Source organism: Hibiscus syriacus, unplaced genomic scaffold (assembly GCF_006381635.1).
Source record: "Hibiscus syriacus cultivar Baekdansim isolate YM2019G1 unplaced genomic scaffold, ASM638163v2 tig00002841_pilon, whole genome shotgun sequence".
Classification (NCBI taxonomy): domain Eukaryota; kingdom Viridiplantae; phylum Streptophyta; class Magnoliopsida; order Malvales; family Malvaceae; genus Hibiscus; species Hibiscus syriacus.
The window spans coordinates 914,437-939,775 of NW_024061948.1; the positions used below are offsets into that span (position 1 = coordinate 914,437).

The 25,339-nt window shown below is 33.8% G+C and overlaps 3 protein-coding genes, 3 non-coding genes and 1 pseudogene across 7 annotated transcripts; 5 read left to right on the top strand and 2 right to left on the bottom strand.

The window, feature by feature from the left end:
* Positions 1-8,422: 8,422 nt before the first annotated feature.
* Positions 8,423-10,612, top strand: LOC120159516 (annotated as a pseudogene).
* Positions 10,613-13,284: 2,672 nt separating this feature from the next.
* Positions 13,285-14,790, bottom strand: LOC120159015 (pentatricopeptide repeat-containing protein At1g61870, mitochondrial-like). Its single transcript, XM_039169704.1, has one exon. It carries the CDS (start codon positions 14,739-14,741, stop codon positions 13,545-13,547), a length of 1,197 nt encoding a protein of 398 aa, XP_039025635.1. The 5' UTR covers positions 14,742-14,790; the 3' UTR covers positions 13,285-13,544.
* A 950-nt stretch (positions 14,791-15,740) lies between these two features.
* LOC120159527 (mucin-2-like) lies at positions 15,741-17,466 on the top strand. Its single transcript, XM_039170108.1, has 4 exons — positions 15,741-15,848; positions 16,099-16,704; positions 16,781-16,820; positions 17,226-17,466. The coding sequence occupies exons 1-4, from the start codon at positions 15,788-15,790 to the stop codon at positions 17,464-17,466; spliced, it is 948 nt and encodes a 315-aa protein (XP_039026039.1). The 5' UTR covers positions 15,741-15,787.
* A 525-nt stretch (positions 17,467-17,991) lies between these two features.
* LOC120159026 (cold-regulated 413 inner membrane protein 2, chloroplastic-like) lies at positions 17,992-20,005 on the bottom strand. Of its 2 annotated transcripts, XM_039169714.1 has the most exons (7): positions 19,798-20,005; positions 19,598-19,711; positions 19,423-19,518; positions 18,963-19,027; positions 18,633-18,702; positions 18,217-18,387; positions 17,992-18,173 (listed from the first exon to the last, which is right to left on the bottom strand). In XM_039169714.1, the coding sequence occupies exons 1-6, from the start codon at positions 19,962-19,964 to the stop codon at positions 18,222-18,224; spliced, it is 678 nt and encodes a 225-aa protein (XP_039025645.1). In that variant the 5' UTR covers positions 19,965-20,005; the 3' UTR covers positions 17,992-18,173; positions 18,217-18,221. The 2 variants fall into 2 exon arrangements, with proteins under 2 accessions (XP_039025645.1, XP_039025641.1); XM_039169710.1 differs by having other exon boundaries at positions 17,992-18,387.
* A 2,633-nt stretch (positions 20,006-22,638) lies between these two features.
* LOC120159643 lies at positions 22,639-22,732 on the top strand. Its single transcript, XR_005519373.1, has one exon. It is a non-coding gene; the product is annotated as a small nucleolar RNA U31b (small nucleolar RNA).
* Positions 22,733-22,801: 69 nt separating this feature from the next.
* Positions 22,802-22,878, top strand: LOC120159621. Its single transcript, XR_005519369.1, has one exon. It is a non-coding gene; the product is annotated as a small nucleolar RNA Z195/SNORD33/SNORD32 family (small nucleolar RNA).
* A 66-nt stretch (positions 22,879-22,944) lies between these two features.
* Positions 22,945-23,028, top strand: LOC120159627. The gene has a single exon (XR_005519370.1). It is a non-coding gene; the product is annotated as a small nucleolar RNA Z196/R39/R59 family (small nucleolar RNA).
* Positions 23,029-25,339: the final 2,311 nt, after the last annotated feature.

Below are 25,339 nucleotides of genomic sequence, written 5' to 3' on the forward strand. Positions count from 1 at the left end.
ATCACTCATCATTTCCATCATTAGCCTTATTTCATTATCAATATTATTATCATTTATATCACTTAATACATATCCTCTTATACCTAGCATTTTAACCAACATTTGCCTCATTTAATCATACAATCCACATATCATCATATAAATCATATAATACCATTCATATCACAAAAGCATACAAATCACATGTAATATATTTGTTGTTTTTCTTATTAGCCCATGTACACATGTGAGAACTATAGATATATGAGTCTATAGAGGTTATGCACTAATGCTGTCACCACAGCTCATATAAATGCACCGAAGTTCCATATAGAATTGCACCGAAGTACCACGTAGAATTGCACCGAAGGGCCACGTAGAATTGCACCGTAGTGCCGCGTAGAAATGCACCGAAGTGCCATATAAGGTTGTCCCTAAGGACCACATATCATTCCTTAAGAATCATATACATATGCCAAGGATCAAGTATGTGTCTCAAAAGACCTCACACATGTTCCAAAGAATACATATATGTCCCGAAGGACCGCGTAGATCCTCGACTCTTGGCATTCCAACTATACCTAGCTCTCATGACACATAACATGGGCATCATCATTTATGTCCTTTCACATAAACACGTAGTTCACTTTCAAATAGCACGTAGATTATGTCACATAAGTTGAATCACATATACATATAAACATGTAAATCACTTTTACATATCACATAGCTCATATTCATTTTTCATACTATTTCACATTTCTTGTCACATTTTTATATCTTATTTTTATGTATTATCCTATTTATATATAGATATTCACATGTTCATAAAATCCATCATTTCATCATCTAAATGTGTATTCATATAATTCATCTTCATATATATATATATATATATATATATATCATTTTTCCTATACTTGTATTCACATCATTTATATTCTCCTTCTCATAATCTCATATGTCCTGATTAATAGCTTATATCATATATGTATAAAATAACTTATCTCATATCATATAGCTTATAACTCATTCTATGATATTCACCTAGATCATATCACATCTGTCACACTCATAAACATATGTCACTTCTATTATTTCATTTATATACTAATCTAATCTATTTACCTAATTCAATTCATATAGTACCTATAACTTTCTAATATGATTACGTAGATTTCCATCATACAACCCATATATCATAATTTTATTTAAGCATATGTATATTTCCCATCTAACTCATCTTATATGTTCCTATTATCACTTATGTTCAAGTCTCATATCATCATATAGGTCAATATTATCTATCTTGTTTCAATTCTCATTCAATGATATAATTCTATTTTACTATTTCACATAAATGTTCATACCACTATTCACTTACCCAACTCACATTCTTATTATTTATATAACCTTTACACTTGAGTACTTCATTCCCATCATTTCTTCTAAACTCGCTTTTTACCATATTCCCATATTATTACCTAATTTATCACATATCATGTATTCGCGTAATCTTATATTCCATTTCTATATATCTCAAAGATCTTATCACATAACTTCTCTTTTATATTCATATAATTTCTTATCATATCATCATAACATAGCATATATTCACATCAACCATGAAATACATATACAATAACATGTCAACACATACCATAACATATAACTCAGACACTTATAACAAACACATGTTCATGCTTCATGCACAATACTATAGAAATTAGACTTGTCACAAGTCTTATTTCCCATTAAACATCATATATAAAATAATACGCACTCACATTGGCCTCACTAAGTTCCAATCCATTTTTATAATTTCCTCTCTTGCGATCGAATAATAACTTGATAATCTCTCCGGGACTTATTCGTGCTCGATATCTATATAATCATACATTGATACATATTAGTATCCAATTGATATACACTAATCTATCATTTCTTAAACCAAAAGAAAGGTATAATTCTATTTCCCTTGAAGTGCATCGATGCATTCTACATTGTATCGATGTATCCCATAACATGTGCATCGATGCACTCCTTATGAATCGATGCATTAATTGCATTTGATGTTTCCATTTTTAATGGGTGCATCGATGCACTTCCTGTGCATCGATACACTCTGAACAATTTCTGGAAATTTACCCTTGATGCATCGGTGCACCTCGAATGTGCATCGATGCACATAGCCCATAATTCATTTTTAAGCCCGAAAATCTACTCAAAACAACTCAAATGCTTCATCTTTCAACCCCTTTCATGTTCTCAACTCATATACACATGCTTAAACCAATTTATATCCATATAAACCATCTTTAGCTTCAAAATTCTTTTCCTCATATGTAACTCAAGAATTAAACCAACTTTCCAATATGTTTTCATTCCAATTCTATGGCTTCTAACTTCTTAATTAGACCATTGACAAGTCAAATTTAACTTCCAACTCTAGTTATGAACTCTATTTCAAGATTTCACCCAAGAACCTCAAATCTTTAATCCCTCCTAACTCCATCATACTTTGATTTTAAGATAACTTAAGCTTTCCTTAAGCTTAGTTATCATCTAATAATCATAAACCAACTTTTATTTTAACAAATAATCAACTAACCATAAAACTCACCTTTGACATGGTGACTCACGGCTGAAGAAGAAGAAGAGAACTCTGGAAGTTTATTTTGCCTTCTTTTCTCTTCCACCTGGCTTCCTTATCTAATAAAGGAAAATAAAAAATCTTTCATGTCAAATGACTATTTTACCCTTTACTTCATTCAATAATTACTAAATAACCTTCATCATATTTTCAATAAATCATTGAACTATTCAATTATTCCACTTTAATCATCAATTCCTAAAATTTTACAATTTGGTCACTAACCCGGTATTGAAGATGTTACAAATCTCCCCTATTTTACAGAAAATGTGTCCTCGAATTTTCACTGAGCAAATCAATAAGAACACATCTTCTATTGTTCTTATATTACCTCATTTCTTAATCTTTTCTTCCTTTTTTTCTTCAACTACCTTTTTCCTTTATACATTTATCTGCTGTCACTGATCATATAAACATTAACAAGTAACTTTAATCCCTTTCTGTCTTTTTTCTCATTCCATTATGCATTTTCCTTTGACCATTTCTGCGACTTCATATAATATCACTAATCATGTAGACAATAACATCCATTTTCACTACCCAACATCATAAATTCATCTCTAACTGCCTTACAATAATAACCAAATTCGTTTTCCATCATCATTTAACCAAAAGCGCGACCTTAAATCTTCTTTAAATATGATTCAACATACACTTTAAAGAATCTTTTTACATCACCTTGCACACTTTTCTTACTTTTATATCAAAATTGTCATCTACACTTCCATATAACCCTTATCATATCTGATCCTTTAACTAAATTCCTTTCATTTCTTTACTCCATTACTCCTTTATTTATTCCTTATACCCCAAATCATATATTTCCTTTCATGTTCACATACTCTTGTCTTATCAGTTATACTCATCTCTATGTACCAATCTTTATGACATCCTCATAACTTTGATAACTCATTTACTTATACAAAACTTCATTCTTTATCATTCTTATACTTGTATTTTCCTTCCTTAAGGTTTCATGCAAATACTTATCTTCTTTTCTGCATCATAGCTATCTGAGCAGAATACACAACTACATTCATTTCATATCATAATTGATTAACTCAACTTTACCTTTTCTTCTAGTCTTATAACCTTTACTCTGATAATTAATCAATAACATCTATCCAATCAAGGGCACAAACCGTAGTCAACCAATCACATACATCCCTTCCAATCGAAATTATCTCAAAATTCGTTTACTTAACTTGTCAATTTCACCTCCATTCTCATACATCCTGAAATTTCCGTTATTTAAACTCAACATCATAACTTCCTTTGTCTTATAAACTGATCATTGATATATACATTCTCAAACTCTTCTTATTAATCCCCAGATTTACTCAAATATACAAATCCTTATTTCTTTTACTATATCACCTTACTATGGTTCAAATATACAACTGTATCCAGATCCATTTTATATTTGATTGACTTATCCTGACAACATCTCAAAATATTAAATTCTATACTTTTTCCATCACATAATCTGGTTAGCCAACGATAACTCTATCCATCCAAAATACAAACCCTTATTCTATCCACATTCTTGCTTATACACGGTACTATTCCTTTATTTCAAACTAATCAACTCTGGCTATATATATCTTATACGCTTGTCACTAATGCACTTATTCTCGAATTCTCCACAAATTCTAATCACATCTTTAGATCTTCTAACATCCTTATGGTGACATTTGCTCACCATATTCTATCTTATTCACTTTATAACAAAATTTCTCCATATCACTTTTTCGATTCGAAAAAGTGAAAACCTTTTATCACTATTCAAATATGATTTCAATTTCTGAAATCAACCTTTAATCTTATAAGACACTTTCTGAGGTTTCTGCTCTTAATCATGCCTGGCTAGGGCAGGTAAATTGCTATCACCATCAGATTTTTCACTTATCGATTCACTTCGATAATTTCTATAATCAATTTTTACTATATTATACAAATCTTGTTCTATTGGCAAGACAACATACTCCTTACCCTATCATATCAAAAATTTTCACTCTGAGTTGGCATGTATACATTTTATGACACTTTGGACTTTAGTTTATGCCGAGAATCGGCTAAACCGTAGCTCTGATACCATTAAATATAACACCCCCAACCCGTATCTGACCCGGATCCGAGTCCGAAGTGTCACATTGACTTTTCAAAAACCTTTACTTGTATAAAATAGTGAGTAATTAAAATTTATTATTACATATAACTTATTCAAAACTTTTATCGAACTATTCAGAACTTATACAATATATTATTTTAAATACATGTCAACTAGAACTTTATGTATTAAAATACATATTATTCACCTTTCTTCTGATCTGACATTTGGTAAGAAGAACTGACTTGTCTTGCTCCACATTGCTCTTTACTCTTCTCACTTCAGTAACCTACATATGAAATAATCACACGCTAAGTCGATGACATAGTGAGGCAATAAACATAAAATATACTATAGCTTGTAATCATGCATGAACAATTACTACTATCACTCATACCCTTATTCATGTAACAACTCCCTATAACACATATGCAATATATATCATTATATATAAAAATATATACACACATATATTCATCACTCATCATTTCCATCATTAGCCTTATTTCATTATCAATATTATTATCATTTATATCACTTAATACATATCCTCTTATACCTAGCATTTTAACCAACATTTGCCTCATTTAATCATACAATCCACATATCATCATATAAATCATATAATACCATTCATATCACAAAAGCATACAAATCACATGTAATATATTTGTTGTTTTTCTTATTAGCCCATGTACACATGTGAGAACTATATATATATGAGTCTATAGAGGTTATGCACTAATGCTGTCACCACAGCTCATATAAATGCACCGAAGTGCCATATAGAATTGCACCGAAGTACCACATAGAATTGCACCGAAGTGCCACGTAGAATTGCACCGTAGTGCCGCGTAGAAATGCACCGAAGTGCCATATAAGGTTGTCCCTAAGGACCACATATCATTCCTTAAGAATCATATACATATGCCAAGGATCAAGTATGTGTCTCAAAAGACCTCAAACATATTCCAAAGAATACATATATGTCCTGAAGGACCGCGTAGATCCTCGACTCTTGGCATGCCAACTATACCTAGCTCTCATGACACATAACATGGGCATCATTTCACATGTCACATATCACGTAGCTCATATTCACTTTTCATACTATTTCACATTTCTTGTCACATTGTTTATATCTTATTTTTATGTCTTATCCTATATATATATATATATATATATATATATATATATATATATATTCACATGTTCATATAATCCATCATTTCATCATCTAAATGTGTATTCATATAATTCATCTTCCTATATATATATATATATATATATATATATATATATATATATATATATATATATATATATATATATATTTTTCCTATACTTGTATTCACATCATTTATATTCTCCTTCTCATAATCTCATATGTCCTGATTAATAGCTTATATCATATATGTATAAAATAACTTATCTCATATCATATAGCTTATAGCTCATTCTATGATATTCACCTAGATCATATCACATCTGTCACACTCATAAACATATGTCACTTCTATTATTTCATTTATATACTAATCTAATCTATTTACCTAATTCAATTCATATAGTACCTATAACTTTCTAATATGATTACGTAGATTTCCATCATACAACCCATATATCATAATTTTATTTAAGCATATGTATCTTTCCCATCTAACTCATCTTATATGTTCCTATTATCACTTATGTTCAAGTCTCGTATCATCATATATGTCAATATTATATATCTTGTTTCAATTCTCATTCAATGATATAATTCTATTTTACTATTTCACATAAATGTTCATACCACTATTCACTTACCTAACTCACATTCTTATTGTTTATATAACCTTTCCCATATATCATAATTTTATTTAAGCATATGTATCTTTCCCATCTAACTCATCTTATATGTTCCTATTATCACTTATGTTCAAGTCTCATATCATCATATATGTCAATATTATATATCTTGTTTCAATTCTCATTCAATGATATAATTATATTTTACTATTTCACATAAATGTTCATATCACTATTCACTTATCTAACTCACATTCTTATTGTTTATATAACCTTTACACTTGAGTACTTCATTCCCATCATTTCTTGTAAACTCGCTTTTTACCATATTTCCATATTATTACCTAATTTATCACATATCATGTATTCGCGTAATCTTATATTCCATTTCTATATATCTCAAAGATCTTATCACATAACTTCTCTTTTATATTCATATAATTTCTTATCATATCATCATAACATAGCATATATTCACATCAACCATGAAATACATATACAATAACATGTCAACACATACCATAACATATAACTCAGACACTCATAACAAACACATGTTCATGCTTCATGCACAATACTATAGAAATTAGACTTGTCACAAGTCTTATTTCCCATTAAACATCATATATAAAATAATACGCACTCACCTTGGCCTCACTAAGTTCCAATCCATTTTTATAATTTCCTCTCTTGCGATCGAATCATAACTTGATAATCGCTCCGGGACTTGTTCGTGCTCGATATCTATATAATCATACATTGATACATATTAGTATCCAATTGATATACACTAATCTATCATTTCTTAAACCAAAATAAAGGTATAATTCTATTTCTCTTGAAGTGCATCGATGCATTCTACAGTGCATCGATGCATCCCTTAACATGTGCATCAATACACTCCTTATGCATCGATGCATTAATTGCATTCGATGTTTTCATTTTTAATGGGTGCATCGATGCACTTCCTATGCAACGATACACTCTGAACAATTTCTGGAAATTTACCCTTGATGCATCGGTACACCTCGAATGTGCATCGATGCACAAAGCCCAGAATTTATTTTTAAGCACGAAATCTACTCAAATCAACTCAAATGCTTCATCTTTCAACCCCTTTCATGTTCTCAACTCATATACACATGCTTAAACCAATTTATATCCATATAAACCATCTTTAGCTTCAAAATTCTTTTCCTCATATGTAACTCAAGAATTAAACCAACTTTGCAATATGTTTTAATTCCAATTCTATGGCTTCTAACTTCTTAATTAGACCATTGACAAGTCAAATTTAACTTCCAACTCTAGTTATGAACTCTATTTCAAGATTTTACCCAAGAACCTCAAATCTTTAATCCCTCCTAACTCCATCATACTTTGATTTTAAGATAACTTAAGCTTTCCTTAAGCTTAGTTATCATCTAATAATCATAAACCAACTTTTATTTTAACAAATAATCATCTAACCACAAAACTCACCTTTGCCATGGTGACTCACGGCTGAAGAAGAAGAAGAGAACTCTGAAAGTTTATTTTATCTTCTTTTCTCTTCCATGTGGCTTCCTTATCTAATAAAGGAAAATAAAAATCTTCCATGTCAAATGACTATTTTACCCTTTACTTCATTCAATAATTACTAAATAACCTTCATCATATTTCCAATAAATCATTGAACTATTCAATTATCTCACTTTAATCACCAATTCCTGAAATTTTACAATTTGGTCACTAACCCGTTATTGAAGATGTTACAACTAGTGTCTTGACTGGTTTGTAGTGGGAATCAGATCATCAACACCTTGGGATGAAACTCCTCAACAGCGCCACCGTAGACTACTGGAGAACGGGATGCCGAAGGCTCGTTCTTGTTTGATATCAGGAGGAAGATGGCGGCGGGTGATATTGAGTGAGTGGTTGATAATATCAGGCTCGTTTTTGTTGCAGATGGAGATACTTCTTATTTTGTTGCATCTAAGCACAAGCTGAGCACCTTCTTCTCCCTCATATTCCGTTCTCCCACTGCTTATCACCCTTTGCTAGTCTCTGCCATGTCCAGACTAATAATGCAAAACCATGGGAACCGTTTGATTGTTGGTGAAGATGAGAATACTGAGCGGCAGCTCATAAGGATGATGAACAGTGACAATCACCGTTTGGTACACTTGATATATATATATATTCCTTTTTTAGTGTTTAAAGTGAGTTGTTCTTCTTTTAACAGTTTTTTATTTGTATCAGGTTGAAGAAGCTTGTTCTTTATCAAATCTTTCTGGTGATGATCTCTATAGTTAAATGTTGATAAAATTCGACATCATGCAACCGATTGAATCTGTTTTGAAGTCTCCTGCACTTGAACCAGTTTCTCTGCTGCAAGTTGTGGCCACAATGGCCTATGGGTCTGACAACATGGTTAAGAAGATGCTAACTCCTGATGTTTTGAGATCATTGGAAAAACTGTTCATCCTTAAGAACCCAGAGTCATCTTTCTGGGTTTATGGGTTTGATTTTGTTTGACTGGTTCTCTGTGTTTAAAGGTTATGTATGATACAATTAGTCTTCTATGTGTGATCAGGTGCAAAGGCTTGCTTTGGTGGCTGTTGGAAATCTGGGTTTTTGGAGGGAGAATCGTCCCATTCTTGTCAATTCTAAAAGCTTGAGGGAACTTCTCATGTGCAGGACGGCGACACCGGAGCCTCGAGTAAATAAAGGTGCAGCTCGTGCCTTGCCGATTTTTGGTATGTTTCTTGGATTTGATTCTTGACTATTTTTTAGAATCTTCAGAGTTTAGGCCATAGGATCATCTTGTTCTGTTCTTTTGTAGGGGAGAATGAATGCTTGCGACATGCTATTAGAGGGAGACCGGTACCAAAACGAGGCATATGCATACTGTCGTTGGATGGTGGTGGGATGAAAGGCCTTGCAACGGTGCAGATACTTCAAGAAATTGAGAAGGGAACCGGAAAACGAATGCATGAGCTGTTTGACCTTATATGTGGGACATCAACCGGTGGCATTTTCGCTGCTGCACTTGGTATTAAGTCAATGAGCGCAGACCAATTGGAAGAGATATACAGAAATCTTGGTAACTATATGTTCTACTTAAAGAAACCATTATTCATCCACACTATATGTAGTTGTAGTTCACTTTGTTTATTCTGTTCTCCTGTTTTGACATTGCAGGGAAAGTTGTTTTCTCCGAACCTGTGCCGAAGAACAACAAAGGTTCATCTTGGAGAAACAAGTTGGACCGGCTTTATCGAAGTTCATCGCAGAATTTCAGGGTCGTCGCAAAAGGATCGAAAGTATGACATTCTCTTCTAATCTATATCAATTTGTGCTTCTTTATTGAGTACTGCTGCTAGAGTTCCTTTCATGTCTTCCTTGAAAATGTATGTGCTTGTCCTTCTGCCTGAAATCACACCTGCGAAATATGTTATAGCATTAGCAGCTGTAACATGTCGATAATTCGTACCTTTAATCCATTAAACCCCGCAATCGCATCTGCTACAACATATTTTGTATTTTTTAGAGGCATTCTGGTATGATTGTTTGTTTACCTTTTTCTTGCAACAGCAAACTGTAACACTTAGTATTACAGCATGATGCAGAAAAGTTATAGAGGTTGCTACAGGACATGTGTGCCGATGAGGATGGCGATGACCTACTAATCGAAACTGCTGTGAAAAACATTCCTAAAGTTTGTCTCGTGTCAACTTTAGCGAGCGTTACACCCGCTCAGCATTTCGTATTCCAAAATTATCAGGTTTGAGGTCATTTGTTCCTTTGTTCTTTCATATAATACAAACACATATTGAGTTCAAGTACCATGTTGGTCCTAAGATAAAAGTAGACTATTTGTTTATCCATTATGGTAATATCTTGGTAGCTATAGTAGTTTGTTAATACATTCGTTTTTCTTAATGTGCAGTACCCCGTGGAAATGCCGGAGGCGTCTCTTGCCACGTCTGAAAGTTCGGGAACCACCGTGCCAGGATCTGCAGCTACAGATACCCAGGTTGGCTGCAAAAGAAGTGCTTTTGTTGGAAGCTGTAAACATCTTTTGCGGCAAGCTATAAGAGCATCCTGTCTGCTCCATACTATCTCGACGACTTTTCCGATGGTGTATACCGTTGGCTCGACGGTGCTCTATTAGCAAACAATCCAACTATCTTTTCCACACGAGAAGCACAACTTTTATGGCCTGATACTAAAATTGACTGCATAGTTTCAATTGGTTCTGGTTCCTTGCCTACCAAGGTAATCTTTGTTGTTCTGTCATGAGATCTGCTCTAAATGCATATAGACCTTTTCCGGTTACCTTGACCACCGGAAGTGTAAACCACCATTTCGTATGAGGGGCATTACTTCCATAGACTAATGAGTATCTCTGCTGTAGGCTCGAAAAGGTGGTATGGAGTTGGACGAGACCGATCCAACATTTAGGCTGAACTTGGAAGCTGCCACGAAGGATTACATAGAAAAAATTTCGGAATCGTTCAAGAATGCTTGTGAAAGACTTCTTGTACCCTTTAAGAATGGATGAGAAGTGGAAAGAATCTTAATGAATCTCAACCAAGCATGTTGTTGTTGTTCCATTGTAAAAGATTATGTAGATGTAGTCAAGGGGAATGGAAAAAGGACCTTTTATAACGTTGGCAGAGCGGTTAAGTATGCTCATATTATCTTATCTTGTATGAATTCGAATACTAACGTTTACGTTGAGAATATAATACCCTTTCAATTTAATAAAAAGACACCTGTTACACTGAAGAATACGAGAGCAGTAGTAATAAAACATATCGTTTGCATGAACTCTGTATTAAATCAGTGACGAATTTTTGAAGTTATGTTAAGTTTTAGAAACATGTTAAATTTCTTGGTCAAATTGTAATTTTCGTCCCTATACTAATACTATATTAGATTTAGGATTTAATCCATTTTTAATTTGACATATTTCATTATTCTTAATGTTAGATCTTAGTTCAAAGGCTTAATTGAAAAATAAGAGCACAAATTGTTTTTTGTTATTTTCACGTGTTTAGTTTTTTTTTATCATAGTAGGTGTTTAATGTTTATTCTACTATCATTTAAGGTGACTAAAATTTTATTATTAACATTTTAAAATTATACTATCGAGGATCATAAAAAATTATTAACCAATAGTCACTTGACATGTGACATTAATTTTTTATTAATATTAATTTTCTAAAAATAAAAACAGTAAAATATATACATTTTAAGATCAACAACTGATTATTACAATTATTTTGTTTTAGACAACAAAGTAGGACGATAAGGGAATGGTTAATCGATATTTAGGATAATTTAGATATTTTAAACTATTTATAATTTTAATTTTTTAAATAAAAGTACTAATTTCAAATATTGTTGAATAATATATTTTTTAATATTATTAATAATTAAATACTTCAAATAATAATGAAATGAAATTAAACATGTAAAATAAAAAAAAACATTAAAACATATACATTTTATTGGATTAATTTAATTAAAACAGCTATAACCTCGTGATTGACGCCAAAACTCCAAAACCACGTGGTGGAAAAGAAAAAAAGGGAAATGGAAGTTCATGAACCACAATGCATCATGTTATTGCTATAATTATTGCATTCCACGAAAAATTTAGGATATAGTATATAAATTGTAGGTTGTTTGGTTGATTTTTTTTAATATTAAAAGTTATAAAATGATTATTTAATTATTTATATATTTTAAATTTATTATTTTTTACTAAAATTCGATGATTGTCTGTATTAAACGTTAATATGTTGATTGAGATATGATAAAATTATATTTTAATTATATTTATTGGTATTATCGTTACTTTCAAGCGTTGACTCGACGATATAATATAGAAAGAGAGTCGATTCACAAAATACAACTCAAACTGCTCTAGAATCATATTTTATCATATATCAGTTAACATGTTATCATACAACTAGGCCACCAATTTTTTAATGAAAAATGACGAGTTTGGAACATATGAATAGTCGATGAATCATTTTATAACACTTGTTAGTTTAGAGGTTTCTTTACCAATATTAAAACACTTGATAGTTTTCGAATGTCTCGTTAAAATTTAACATGATAAACACAGATTCCATTCAATCGACTTGTTAAATCGTCCATGATAATTTAATTTTTAATCATATGTTGTGTGAAAATCATGCACTATTCAAAATCATATATCGTTATCAACAATGGAGGTTCAAGCACCAAAGTAAATGATCAATGAGGCAAATTCTTCCTTACCATGACAAGTATTTTTGAAATAAGAAATAAATTTTAAACCTGCTCCCATTTCGAGTCAATATAGATAAATAGATACATCCCGTTACACTGTTAGGGTGCGCTTGTAGTGACTGAGAGGGTCGAAGACCAAGATGTGAATTATTTATCAAAGGGGCAAGAATAAGGAACAAATGATTTGATAACTTTTGAGGAAAAACAAAGAAAGCAATAAATCATTTTCTTAACGAAAACTCTCGGTTATATCCGCCGGGGGGGGGGGACTTTTAAAAGTAAAATCTTGAAGCTGAACTAAGAAAGTACCAGTATGCACCACAATTTTACTTAAATATAAACACCAAACAATAAGGAAACATACGAATGACAGCTACTAAGCTCCATAGACTACACCATCCAATCAATAATATATCTCAATCAACCTTAGTTGCCTTTACCTTGATCGTTGTCGAGTTTCTTAAGTAAAACCAGTTGTAATTCCATCATAAACATCAACTTGATAACAGATTTCATTCAGAAATCAAGGTAACTGTTTACAGGGATGGTTCCAGGACATCTAAAATAACTCACAAAACAAGTCTTGGTAAAAAAAGTGAAAGTTATTGGAGGACAGTTCCATTTCCAAAATAATCCTAGTAAAACAGGAGATGCAGAATAATTCAACAAACAAAAGGAAATGAAATCCAACTGCATGAGAAAAAAGGCCCTAATAATTTTCATTTCCTCGCAAACTCGACCAGACTAGCTTACCAAATCCTTTTCAATTTCATCCCACATATCTGCTTTTTTGGAGAACTTCTCCTTAACATTCTGTATAAGTTCCTTGGCCTCCTCAACCTTAGATATGCTAGCAAGTCCTTTCACAAGAGATTTCATAGTCGAAAAATTCGGAACCCATTTCTTCTCCATACTCTCTTTACACATCCTCAAAGCAGTCTCTAAGTCCCCACCTTGACACAAGAAATGCACTAAAGTAAAATAACATTGACTATCAGGCTTCAAACCTCTATTCACCATGCTCTTAAACAACCTCTTAGCTTCCTCCAAATTCCCTTCCTTACAAAACCCATATATCAATTTGTTATATGTAACCGAGTTCGGTTTCATCCCTTTCGATAGCATCCCATCGAGTAAAGCCTTAGCCTCATTAGATTTCTTCAACACGCACAAGCTCTGGATCCTTATATTGTACGTACTAATCCCAATAGGAATCCCATGTTCCTTCATCAAATTCAACACTTTCCCAACATCTTCGTATTTCTCCTCAGCATAAAACCCAGCTAACAAAGTACCAAATGTCGTGGCATTTGGTTTAATCGCTTTGCTTTTCATATCAACCAAAATGGAATAAACAGAAGTCGAAGACCCAGATTCACACAATGCCTTAATCGCAGTATTGTACGTTTCTAAATCAGGTTCAATGCCATACCTTTTAGGAAATTCCACAAAAATCCTCTTCGCTTCTTTATAGTCCTTCGCTATAATCGCCGCCAAAAGCAAAGCGTTCAAGGATTTCGTAGAACGGCATAACCCCTCGTTGTAAAAGTCGCCAAACGCAGTTAAGGCATTGTTTAGCATCTTGGCTTGCCCGTAGAGGATTAATGAATGGGAAGCGAAACGTTCGTTTTGTAAGTCGGGACGGGAACGGAGTTCACGGAGTAGAGTATCGACGGAGTGGAAATGGTTTCCTTCGGAGAGTTTGGAGATTGCGACGGAGAAAGCAACTCGGTCGAGGTGGTAAAGTGGGGTGAGTGAGGCGGCGCGGCAGATTTCGAGGATGCGTTCGGGGTTTTGCTCTGATTTGAGGAGGGAGAGGGCGGCGCGTGATTTTTGGTGAGAGGTGAGAGGGGTCGAGGAGTCTTGAGAGAGGATTGAGAAGTGGCGGAGGCGAAAAAATGCGGCGGTTGCCGGTGTACGGATGCGGGAGAACAACGCCATTGTTTTGAAGGTAGTCTTAGGGTTTAGTTAGCTTGAGATCAGGGTCAGTTGGAAAATGAAATACTTAGAAAGGATGGTCCCTTTGGTCAGTCCGAAATAAGATCCGTTTCGGATCCGGGTTTGAACCCGACAAAGCTACATTAACTTGTTTAACTAATAATTAGATATATTATTCCTAAAAAAATAGATATATTAAAAGGTTTAATATAAAAATAAGTGCTCAAACTATATCTTTTTTCCCATTTAAGTGTCTAAACTTTTTTGTCAAAATTTAAGTGTTTAATTTTTTAATGTTATCATTTAAGTGCCTACACCGTAACGATCGTTAAAAAGACCCGTTAAAAATAAGTAAATAAATCAATATTTGACATGTGGCATGATTTTTTATTTTCTTTATTTTTTTAAAAATAAAATTCATAAATTTTCAAAAAAAAATCAAACTTTTTCCATTTTTTCATAAAATGCCCCAAGACTTTCAATTCTGGCGTCAACCACCACCGCCGTCAATGATAATCGACTCACATGTCGGTCACCATCCCATCGACCACCCATCCACCAATTGGGATGGATGGATACTAGAATTTAGGGATTTTAGGGATTTGAAGCCACGATTAACGACGACCGGAGGATGGGTAGAAGGCAGTCGTTGGGGGCGGCAACGACGGTGGGTGATCGACAGGTGGGATGGATGCTTGGAGATTAAGGATTTTGAGTCTTTTTGGAGATTTCATAAATTTTTTGGGAATTTTTTTGAAAAATAATTTTTTTTAATGTCTATTACGGTCGAGGTACCTAAATGATAACATTAAAATAAAATTCAAAAACCAAACATAAAACCCTTTTGCATTTTTCCTTGCTTTCTAGATCCAACAATCAAATGCCTCTATTCTCAAGTTTCCTTGTATTCTCACATTTCAATCTATCATCCCTCCAAGGAAGCATTGATTCTTTTCGAAGTACTTTTGTTTATTTATGCAAAATAGAGACCTTTTGTTTGCAATTGGTCTTCCTCTTTCTATATTATTCAGCAAATAGATTTTCAAGACATGAACTCAAGATTTGTTCAGTTTCTCTCAATCTTTCTCTTCCATGTTTTCCTCTATTCAGGTAAATCATACATATAGTATTACTCTTATTTTAGCACTAAATGGGTTTGCTCAAATTTTCATTCTTAAATATTCAACACAAATGTTTAGATGCAACATTTTTGATAGGGTATAGACTAAACAACCAAAGCAATGAATGATAGTAAAAAAAAGAATAGGCTCACTAATTCTTTATTTTCATTCTTTATCTTATCAAACATGTTCAATTAGGAGGAAACCCTTACCTTTGGCTTTGCTCTTGATCTCTTCAGGTTCAAGTGTTTCGTACAAACCTCCTCCCCAAGAAAACAATCCAAAACAAAACATTAGGGTACTCTTTGCCCCTTCAATTTCCACTTCACTACTAGACAATGTCCCCGTTGTTAACCCAACTCCTCCAGGCAGCACCTCATCTCCAGCATCCCCCTCAACTGAGCCCATCACCAACCCTACTACCCCCGTTACCACTCCGACATTACCCGACACGAATCCCTCCCCTACCATCCCTACCCCGACATTACCCGACACAAATCCCTCCCCGACCATCCCCACCCCGACATTACCCGACAAAAATCCCTCCCCGACTCTTCCCACTGTCCCAACCACTACTCCATCAACATCGACTCCGCCGTCGTCATCGGGAGGGACGTGGTGTGTTGCAAATCAAGGTGCTTCACCAACCGCACTACAAGTAGCTCTAGACTATGCTTGTGGTTATGGTGCAGACTGCTCTGCAATTCAAACTGGTGGGAGTTGTTATGAACCGAACACTGTTCAAAATCATGCTTCTTATGCTTTCAATGATTACTACCAAAAGCATCCGGATCCGACCAACTGCGTTTTCGGAGGAGCAGCTCAGCTCACTAACACCAATCCAAGTAAGATATCATTTATGGGTGCTAACGGTTAACTTTTAGACAACATTTAGCATTAATATGTAATATTTTGGTGCAGGTACTGGAAACTGTCAATACGCAGCATCCTCGTCAGCAGGGTAATAATCTTATAACCAAATGTTCTAAATGGTTAAATTATCTTATTGGTTCCTATATTATAAGCTGAATATCAAACCTCTTAGTTCTAAAAACCAGATTTTTAGTCCTATACATTTAATTTCAAAGAAAAAAAACATTAAACAATACTGAATTGCAGTGCTTTAAATTGAAGTATTAAAAGAATCTACATTTTCTAAAATACAATAACTAAATTGCTCATCCTTTTCCATGTTAGCTTAAATGTACAAGGATTAAATCACTTATTTTCATAGTAGAGGGACTAAATTTTTTCACATAAGCCTATTATAGTACAAGATCCGTAAGATAGTTTACTTTTTAAATTTCCATACAAAGAGAACAAAGAGCTTACTGCTTTCTTTCCTTCTAAACATGTGAATGAATAGTGTGAATCCACCAGCTAGCAAGACACCACCAACCACCATGTCCCCACCAAGTACCACCACCATGGCTCCACCCTTCAGCATGACCCCGCCAACGTTTACTGGGCCAGGTGGAGACACAGTTTATGGTTCAGCAGGACCTACCGGACTCCCCAATTCAGCCATCTCAGTGTCATTCTGGTTTTGGCCTATCTATATGACGATAAGTCTGATGTGGTTGCTTGTCGCTGCAAACATACTCTAGGCAAGAGTGAATCAACTTTCAGAGCCAAGATCGCAATTCCGTTGGTTCCTTAGCATTACAACAATCTTTGAGAACCAACAATGAGATGATCATCTCAGTGGCCTCGATACATTAAGATCTATAGCTATAGTTATTGATCTATGCATGCATAAAAGCTGGAGCAGGAGGAAAATATGAACATCATAGAATATCTTATGTTCTGGCATTCATAGATGTTATCATAGCTGCTTGCTCAGAATTATAGTTAGAATAATAAGTTAATGAGATCTAGGAATGCTTAGCTAGCTCATTAAAATGCACATATATACTGTATACATACATTCTTATTACTATTTTAAATACTAAATTATACTCATTCATCAGCTAGCAGCCTAGCATAGCAGTATTTTCTCAAACGTATGGAAATTTATCATTTCATGTCGATACCAATACCGTTAATAGAATAGATGTGCATTTTTCCGACCAAATAAATAAATATAGTATCCAGATCCAATTAAATATCTAAGAACTATAAAAATACAATCATTCCACTGCAAGCTAAAATTGTATTATTTCAAAAGCGGTTCCTATCTTCCATTGACATAACAGTAGCATACAAATACTAAAGAACATATATTTATTCTTATTTTTCTCAGCATGAAATGTACTCATCATACTAAAACAAGAACATTGGTCTGGGAAATTAGTTATTCTTACAGTACAACCTCCCTCTATGTCTTCAATAACTTGAAAGACGTCTATATTCTTTGTTAAATTCAGACCAAAAGCAAGCCCGAGATAACAGTGATGCAAACAACAGCTATGGTGGCAATAATTGAACCTTGGTCAAATGCTTTCTGCAAGCTGCCTGCACCTGAGAAATGCTGGAAAGCCAAATATGCTGCAATCACTAAGGCAATAATAGCAGCTTGTTGTGTTCCCCTGTCAATGAAACAACAAAAATGCATAAACTTCATCAAATATAAGTATCATGTTTCTCAGAGTCAAGTTAGATTGTCAGATACTCATATGTACCCCACACAGATAAGTTTAATTTTTTATAAGATTTCCATGTATTAGGAAGGTCCAATGTCCCGAAAAAAGATACTTCAATCAATATAAATGAAGAGTCGAAGCAACGTGGAGGATATCATCAAGTTGCCTAAAGTAGTACACATCATACTAACCTTATGTTCAGTACTTGGTAGGGGGCCACAATCACCAACAATAATGCTAGAAATGGCAACTCAAGTTCACCTAGTAACAGAAAAGATTACTTTATCATTATCAAACAAAATAAACTGTCAGAATATCATGATTGAATATATCCATGGTTCCATATTCATGGCCAAATTATTCCGAAATTGAATCCAATCCAATCATTCGACGGTAAAACCAATCCGAATTTATCGAACTACAACACAATCAAACCCCCCAAAAAGCAAAATCTTGAATTGAAACCAACTAGTAGAATCTCTATTGGGATCAATATACATAGTAACATAGAAATAATTTACCAGGAATGAAGAAGAAGAGACGAACAAGCAGTGCCAAGAATGCTGCCCAAAGACCATATTCACCCCTGCAAATTTGATCATCAATCACAAGGTTTTTAAAGATAAAAAATGTACTTCGGTCTGAGTGGTACAATGCTCTGTGTCTGCTAAGTAAGGTCAGTTTCAAATCTTGTGAATGGAAAAAATAGGTACTAGTTTGACTCTATCTAGGCCTGTCGAATCCCGAAACTAGAACGACCTAAACCCGAGATGATCCATTCGATTTGGAAAAAATAGAAAGGCGTTTCCAACTGATTGAACCAGAAATGATTCAAAAAATTTAAATCCAAATTCCGCTGACCTAGATTGACTTTCTTCAATAACAATCCAATCCACCCAACTAACAGGTCTACTATTTGAGGTCAGCTGAAATAGAAACTGATCAATAGAATTACAAAAGGATAAGAAAACTTTTGCTTACTTCATCCATGCAATGATGCTTGCTGGAGCTTGAATTGCGAACAATGGAACAAGAAAATGTTTTCGAATCACCGTCCCTTTCGTAAACAACAAAATCCTGCTCGAAATCACTTCAAGAAATTATGTTTTTTCTTCACAAAAATGAAAATAAAAAGGCAACCAATCACAAGACTTACGCAGAAGAAATGGCGGAGATCCACTGGAGATTACGAGGGGAGAGAGGAGCTGCGGAGCAAACCGCACTGGATCCTCTACTCTTCTTCTTTATGTCCTTATCCTTAATCGAAAATCTACAAAATTCAATTTCGAAGTAAAAAAAGAAAAGAAAGCATTCTTCATTTTCCCGAAATTGATTCGAATTGAGTATTAAAATTACCTGAGAGGATTGAAACTGATCCAAGCAGAAGAGGGAGCGAGAGTGGAGAGTTTCGTTGAAGCTGGTAACGGCGCGTTTCGGAAAGGAAGAACGGGTAGATGCCGTGCAGTGGAAATGTGAAGAGATTGCGGTGCTGGAGAGATTGAAAGTGTCAGCATTTTCTTCATTCTCGGTGATGAAAAACCTCGACTGCACCCGTTTGTGTCAATGGAGATGCGGATTGATCTTTAATCATGAGTCCGATTTGGAGCTTAGTTGGAGCGAAAGGCATGGCGCCACGTGAACGGTTCAGGGTTCGAGGCTACCAGACGGTGCACATTCATTGTGCGCACGGACCCCATCCACCTCAAATACCCTCCATTTTCTTGAATCATTCTCCAAGATATTTATTTGTGATAAATATTTAATAATTATTGAAATAATGAATGAATAGTAATAAATAAAAATAGACTTATTGTGTTGCGGCATTATTGTCTTATAAAAAATTAATAAGATTAATGTAATATTTTATATTCAAATTTGAATGATCGAATAAGGACAATAGATCTAAAAAAAAATAAAAGATATATTGCTTTTATAAGAAGGTAAAACAAAACAAAAAAGGAAAAAAAATTATAACAAGTAGAGATATATTAATTGATTAATTGTTTAAAGATGGTTTGTATTATCTCAACTTGTATGAGTTCAAATTATTATATTTATCCTATGAATGTAACATATCTTCACGTAATAAAAAATAGGGTAAATTATGCGGATAGCCCCTTTTATTTAGGGTCTGATCGAATTTGGTCACCAATTTAAAAATTAAAGGTAAATAGCCCTCGCATTATCGGTCTGTCTGATTTAAGTATATCTGCTATTAATTTTCGTTATCCCCTTTTTGTTTAAGTCCCTAACATGGTTAAGTGACTAAAATTGAACGAGAGTTAACAGATAAGGGACTAAAAGCGAACATATCGATAATACTATGACTAAAATCGAACAGATCGATAACGTTAGGATAATTTTTTCTTAGTTTTTACATTGGTGTCCAAATTTGGTCGGACCGAACACATAGGGGACTATTCGCATAGTTTACCCTAAAAATATATAGCTTACGTGTTAAAATGAATATGGATTAGAAGGAGATATCACACGTACATGCTCGTAAATGAGCGGAGTCAAGCTCAAGTATTGTTGAGTTTGACTCAACTTGAGAATTGTCAAATTGAGCTCGACTTTACTTGAAAATCGTAAAATCAAGCTTGAATCGACTCAAAAATTATAAAACATAAGTCAACTCGAAAATTCACGAGCTTAAAACTATCAAGCTCGACTCGAAATAAAAAATTAAAGCTCGTCTCGAGCTCAAAAAGAATTGAACTCGAAATATTTTTAGACTTATCTCGATTAAAGCTCTAACTCGAGCTCAAACATAAACCATAAGTACATGAAAGTCTTATATAATATTTAAAACAAAAAAAACAACAACATATAAATATTAACATTATTAATAACTTAATTTAAAATTTTAATGTATTATTCTTTCAAGTTGCTCATGAGTTTTTTGATTGTGTAACTAGTATCTCGTTTAGGCTCGTTAAAAATTCAAGTTGAGAGTTGATTGAACAAGTCACGATCTTGAGTAGCTCGTGATCTGTCTCGTCTCATTTACAAACATATATTTGTGTGTGTGTCTTATTACCGATCAATAAATAAAAAGTATATTTAAAATATGGATAAACTACATATTTAGTAACCGACCTATCATTTCGGTTTCGTTTTGGTCACTTAATTTTTTTAAAATAATCACTAACGTTACATTTTTGTCACTAATCGTTAAAAAATTAACGATAATGTTAACGTGTCATCATAAGTTAATGTCACATAATCGTTGAAAAAAAAAAGAATCATGTCTTTAGTTTTATTAAATTTTTTGAACGATGTGTGACTAAAACATTTTAGTTTTGCACTTAAAAAAGTTTGTATCTAACCATCGTGAGATATAGTTTTTTTTTTTGTACTACTAACAATCTCTTACGAACGTAAGAAGTAAAATTTTTATTTAATTGTTACGAACATAAGAAGTAATTTTTTTATGTTAAATGATGAACTTCTAAAATTTTATAAGATGCGAACTTATAAAACTAAAGAATAACTAAAGAAGGTAACTACTGTTAGATTAAACTTATCTTGGAACTCATGTCCGACTTTACAGTTGAGTTAAAATAATATTTTTTAATATTAATTAGAAGAAAAAATATAATAAAAACTTGATTGAGGCTACAAGTTACTTAAATCAATAATTAGGATATTTGAATTTAACTAACCATATATCTCAAATTCAACAATAAAGAATTAAGATATCAACAAATGTAATATTATAAACTCGATTCGATCAGAGATATCACATTCGAAGATAGGAACAAACACAGAGTCGATCAAAACTTAGATCGAATATCCTATTGAAATTAGATTAAACGTTTCATGAGGGATTAATTTGCAAAATACTACAAACAAGACGACATGAATTTAATTCAACACAAGTAGAGGTACTAAAGGAACAGTAAAAAAAAACCCACAAAGCCACAGCCCACAATCCAAACCACTATATAATCCCAACAAGCCCTAAATCTCCAAGGAAAATCCTAAGAAGACTTCACCCTTCAAGGCAACTATACAATCCGCCGCAAATCAGAGACCAAAACCCTAATTTCCCTTCAAACATTCTTATCCATCGTTTCTATATGGTTCATGATGTCGCTTCTAAGTAAGGAGATTGTAAAGAATAGGTTCAAGCAGCTTAAGGTTTCAATTTTTTTCCCAGGGTTTTATCTGGAGCTTTGTTTATCTGGAAGAAGTGAAGATGATGATAGTTATTGTCGCCCCAGTCTTACTTTGCATATATCTAATGTCTTCATATGCAAAGTTGGTGATTGGCATTCCAATCTGATTCTTTTTCCGCTTTAATTTTGATCTTCCCCTTTTGATTGAATTGAAATTGTTTGATTCTTTGAAATGTGCAAAGAGGTGTGATGATGCTAATCCATCATTTCTGCATTTGAATGTTGAATAACAACATGCACTACCATCTGATCTCTTGTGCATATCCCTTAGATTTTGGGTCAATTTTTAAGTGATTTCTTGTAGCGTTTTATTGCTATTTCCTGCAATCTATGATGGACATGAATCATCAGACCTGATCTATCTGTGATGATTATAAATAATCACCATCTTTCGACTGAGATTGCTCAACTTTTTTTCCCTAAATCTAATTTTCTTTGAATAAGTCAGACATAAATTCCAGTTCTTCAAACTTATCTGCTATGTTTGTTGCCCATGGTATCTGATGTCCAGCTTCATTTTGTAGCTGGAGATTTCGTTTTGATGGGCAGATAAAAACTCATGAACAGGTCTTGCGACACAGTTAGCTGTTTTGTTCACAAGCTTTCTGTTACTAAATCCCTGCTCACATGAACTAGAGAACTCAATAGATAATAATTATTATTTTTAATTAATGAGGTTGTTTGATTTATACTATTGATGAAGAAAATGGGAAATTCACATAATAATTGTTTCAAGTTTTGACAAGATCCTTACCCAGATCCTTCTTCATGAACTCCAACTAGATAACTTTTTTGTAGAATATGCTTTTGGGCCCATAATTACTAATTCAGAATGCAGTAAAGATGACAGGTTGAAAACAAGAAGATGAAATAGTTGCTGCATATGGCAATTTCTTCATTGTTAGCACTGCCTTAGAAGAAAATATTATGTTTAGTTTTATGGATTTTCTCCAAAAGTATATTATTCAACATGTAATTCCATGGATACGAGCACAAATGGAACCAAATCAGCCGGACGACGTGCTGCAGCACACGCGTGAGGGATTTGTCATGCCACGTTCACTAAGAAAGGAAAGGAGTTACCATATATAAACCTTTCCAAAAGGTGGTTTTCATTCACCGACAGCATCTGCTTTCGTTCTTCCTCCACCCTAAATGTTGTCGTAACACGTCAAAGGAGCCATGCATGCACAAACGACATAACTCCATGCAGTATCAGATTTGGAGCCTTGTGTTAGAGTTATGCTCGATGATTAGCGTTGAAGAAAGGTTTGGAAATGAAGAGCAGCCAAGGATATTCCTCTAAACAGTGCTTCTCGAGGCTCCCCTCTCCCTTCTGAATAAGTAAGGCCCTGTTAGCCTGGGAGAAGATGGGGATAAGGAATAAGGATTGAGGTCGCCTTTGCTCTGCCAGGCACTGGATAGGGGTTAGCTCGGTTAAGTGTGTAGGCAAGTGTAGTCTATATGATATTTTTTATGGGTAAATTAATTATTCATCACTCAACTATCTTCTCACTCCTATTTTGGTCACTAAAATTTAAAATTTTCAATATAACTATTCAAATTTTAAATTGCTCATGTTTTAATCACTCTAATTTATATTATTAATATTCTTTGACATTTAATTTTTATTATTATTTTATTAATGTATAATTAAATTAAAAAAGTAAATTTAAAATTATACCCAACCCAAAAATTATACTACAAACTCTAAATCACAAACTCCTCACCCCACTCTCACGGTCCCACTCTTATTGGCCTCTCCAACCCACCCTTTTCTTTTTGAGAAAATCGCCTCAGTGACAAAAAATGCCTTATAATATACGATTTTAACCAACTTTTTTTGGATTTGCCAAAATGACCAACAAAATCGCAACGCGAAATAAAAATCGCAACGCGATCCCCAGAATCGCAAATCAGTCTCCAAAATCGCAACGCGATTCTTGACAATCGCAATGCGATAGTACAAATTCGCATTGCGATTTTCCAGAATCGCAACGCGAATATGAAAATCGCAACGCGAACACATAAATCGCAACGCGTATCCGTAAATCGCAACGTGTATCCGTAAATCGCAACGCGTATCCGTAAATCGCAATGCGTATCCGTATATCGCAACGCGTATCCGTAAATCGCAACGACAATACGTAAAATCGCAACGCGTATCCGTAAATCGCAACGCGATTTTTAAAGCGCCATTATAATCGCTACGCGTATTTTATTTTCAAATTACAAAAACGAATATTAAGACAAAATCCCGTAATCGCAACTCATAACCTAAAACCTAAAATCACAACTGAGTCCCATCTCCATCTCTCACTCTCTACGGCGAAATCCGTCCCCATCTCCGAAGATTTCCGTCCCCATCTCCGGCGAAATCCCTCACAACCATTCACGGTCAGAAATCCCTCACAATATTCAGAAATGGAAAATCAACCTCCGAGGGTTATTTTTTTAATTATTTTTATTTTGAAATTTTTGCATTATTGTAGGTTTTTCATATTGAAACTGATGATAAGTTTACTGGTCATTTCAATAATAGATTAACCATTTCACTTAGATTTCATTTCGCGTTACGATTCTCTCGTTGCGATTTTCATTTCGCGTTGCTATTCTCTCGTTGCGATTTTCAAGTTAGTATTTGTCTTTGTCTTTGTTCTGTCTTTTGGTTGAAGTAATGCAATCCATTCAAGTTTCAATTTGCAGAAGAGTCGCAA

Coding starts and splice junctions, on each gene's coding strand:
- LOC120159015 (XM_039169704.1), bottom strand. CDS start 14,741: ATGGCGTTGTTCTCCCGCATCCGTACACCGGCAACCGCCGCATTTTTT.
- LOC120159527 (XM_039170108.1), top strand. CDS start 15,788: ATGAACTCAAGATTTGTTCAGTTTCTCTCAATCTTTCTCTTCCATGTT. Junction 15,849..16,098: donor CCATGTTTTCCTCTATTCAG/GTAAATCATACA, acceptor TGATCTCTTCAG/GTTCAAGTGTTTCGTACAAA. Junction 16,821..17,225: donor GCAGCATCCTCGTCAGCAGG/GTAATAATCTTA, acceptor GTGAATGAATAG/TGTGAATCCACCAGCTAGCA.
- LOC120159026 (XM_039169714.1), bottom strand. CDS start 19,964: ATGAAGAAAATGCTGACACTTTCAATCTCTCCAGCACCGCAATCTCTT. Junction 19,712..19,797: donor ATCAGTTTCAATCCTCTCAG/GTAATTTTAATA, acceptor TGAATTTTGTAG/ATTTTCGATTAAGGATAAGG. Junction 18,703..18,962: donor TCTCTTCTTCTTCATTCCTG/GTAAATTATTTC, acceptor TTCTGTTACTAG/GTGAACTTGAGTTGCCATTT.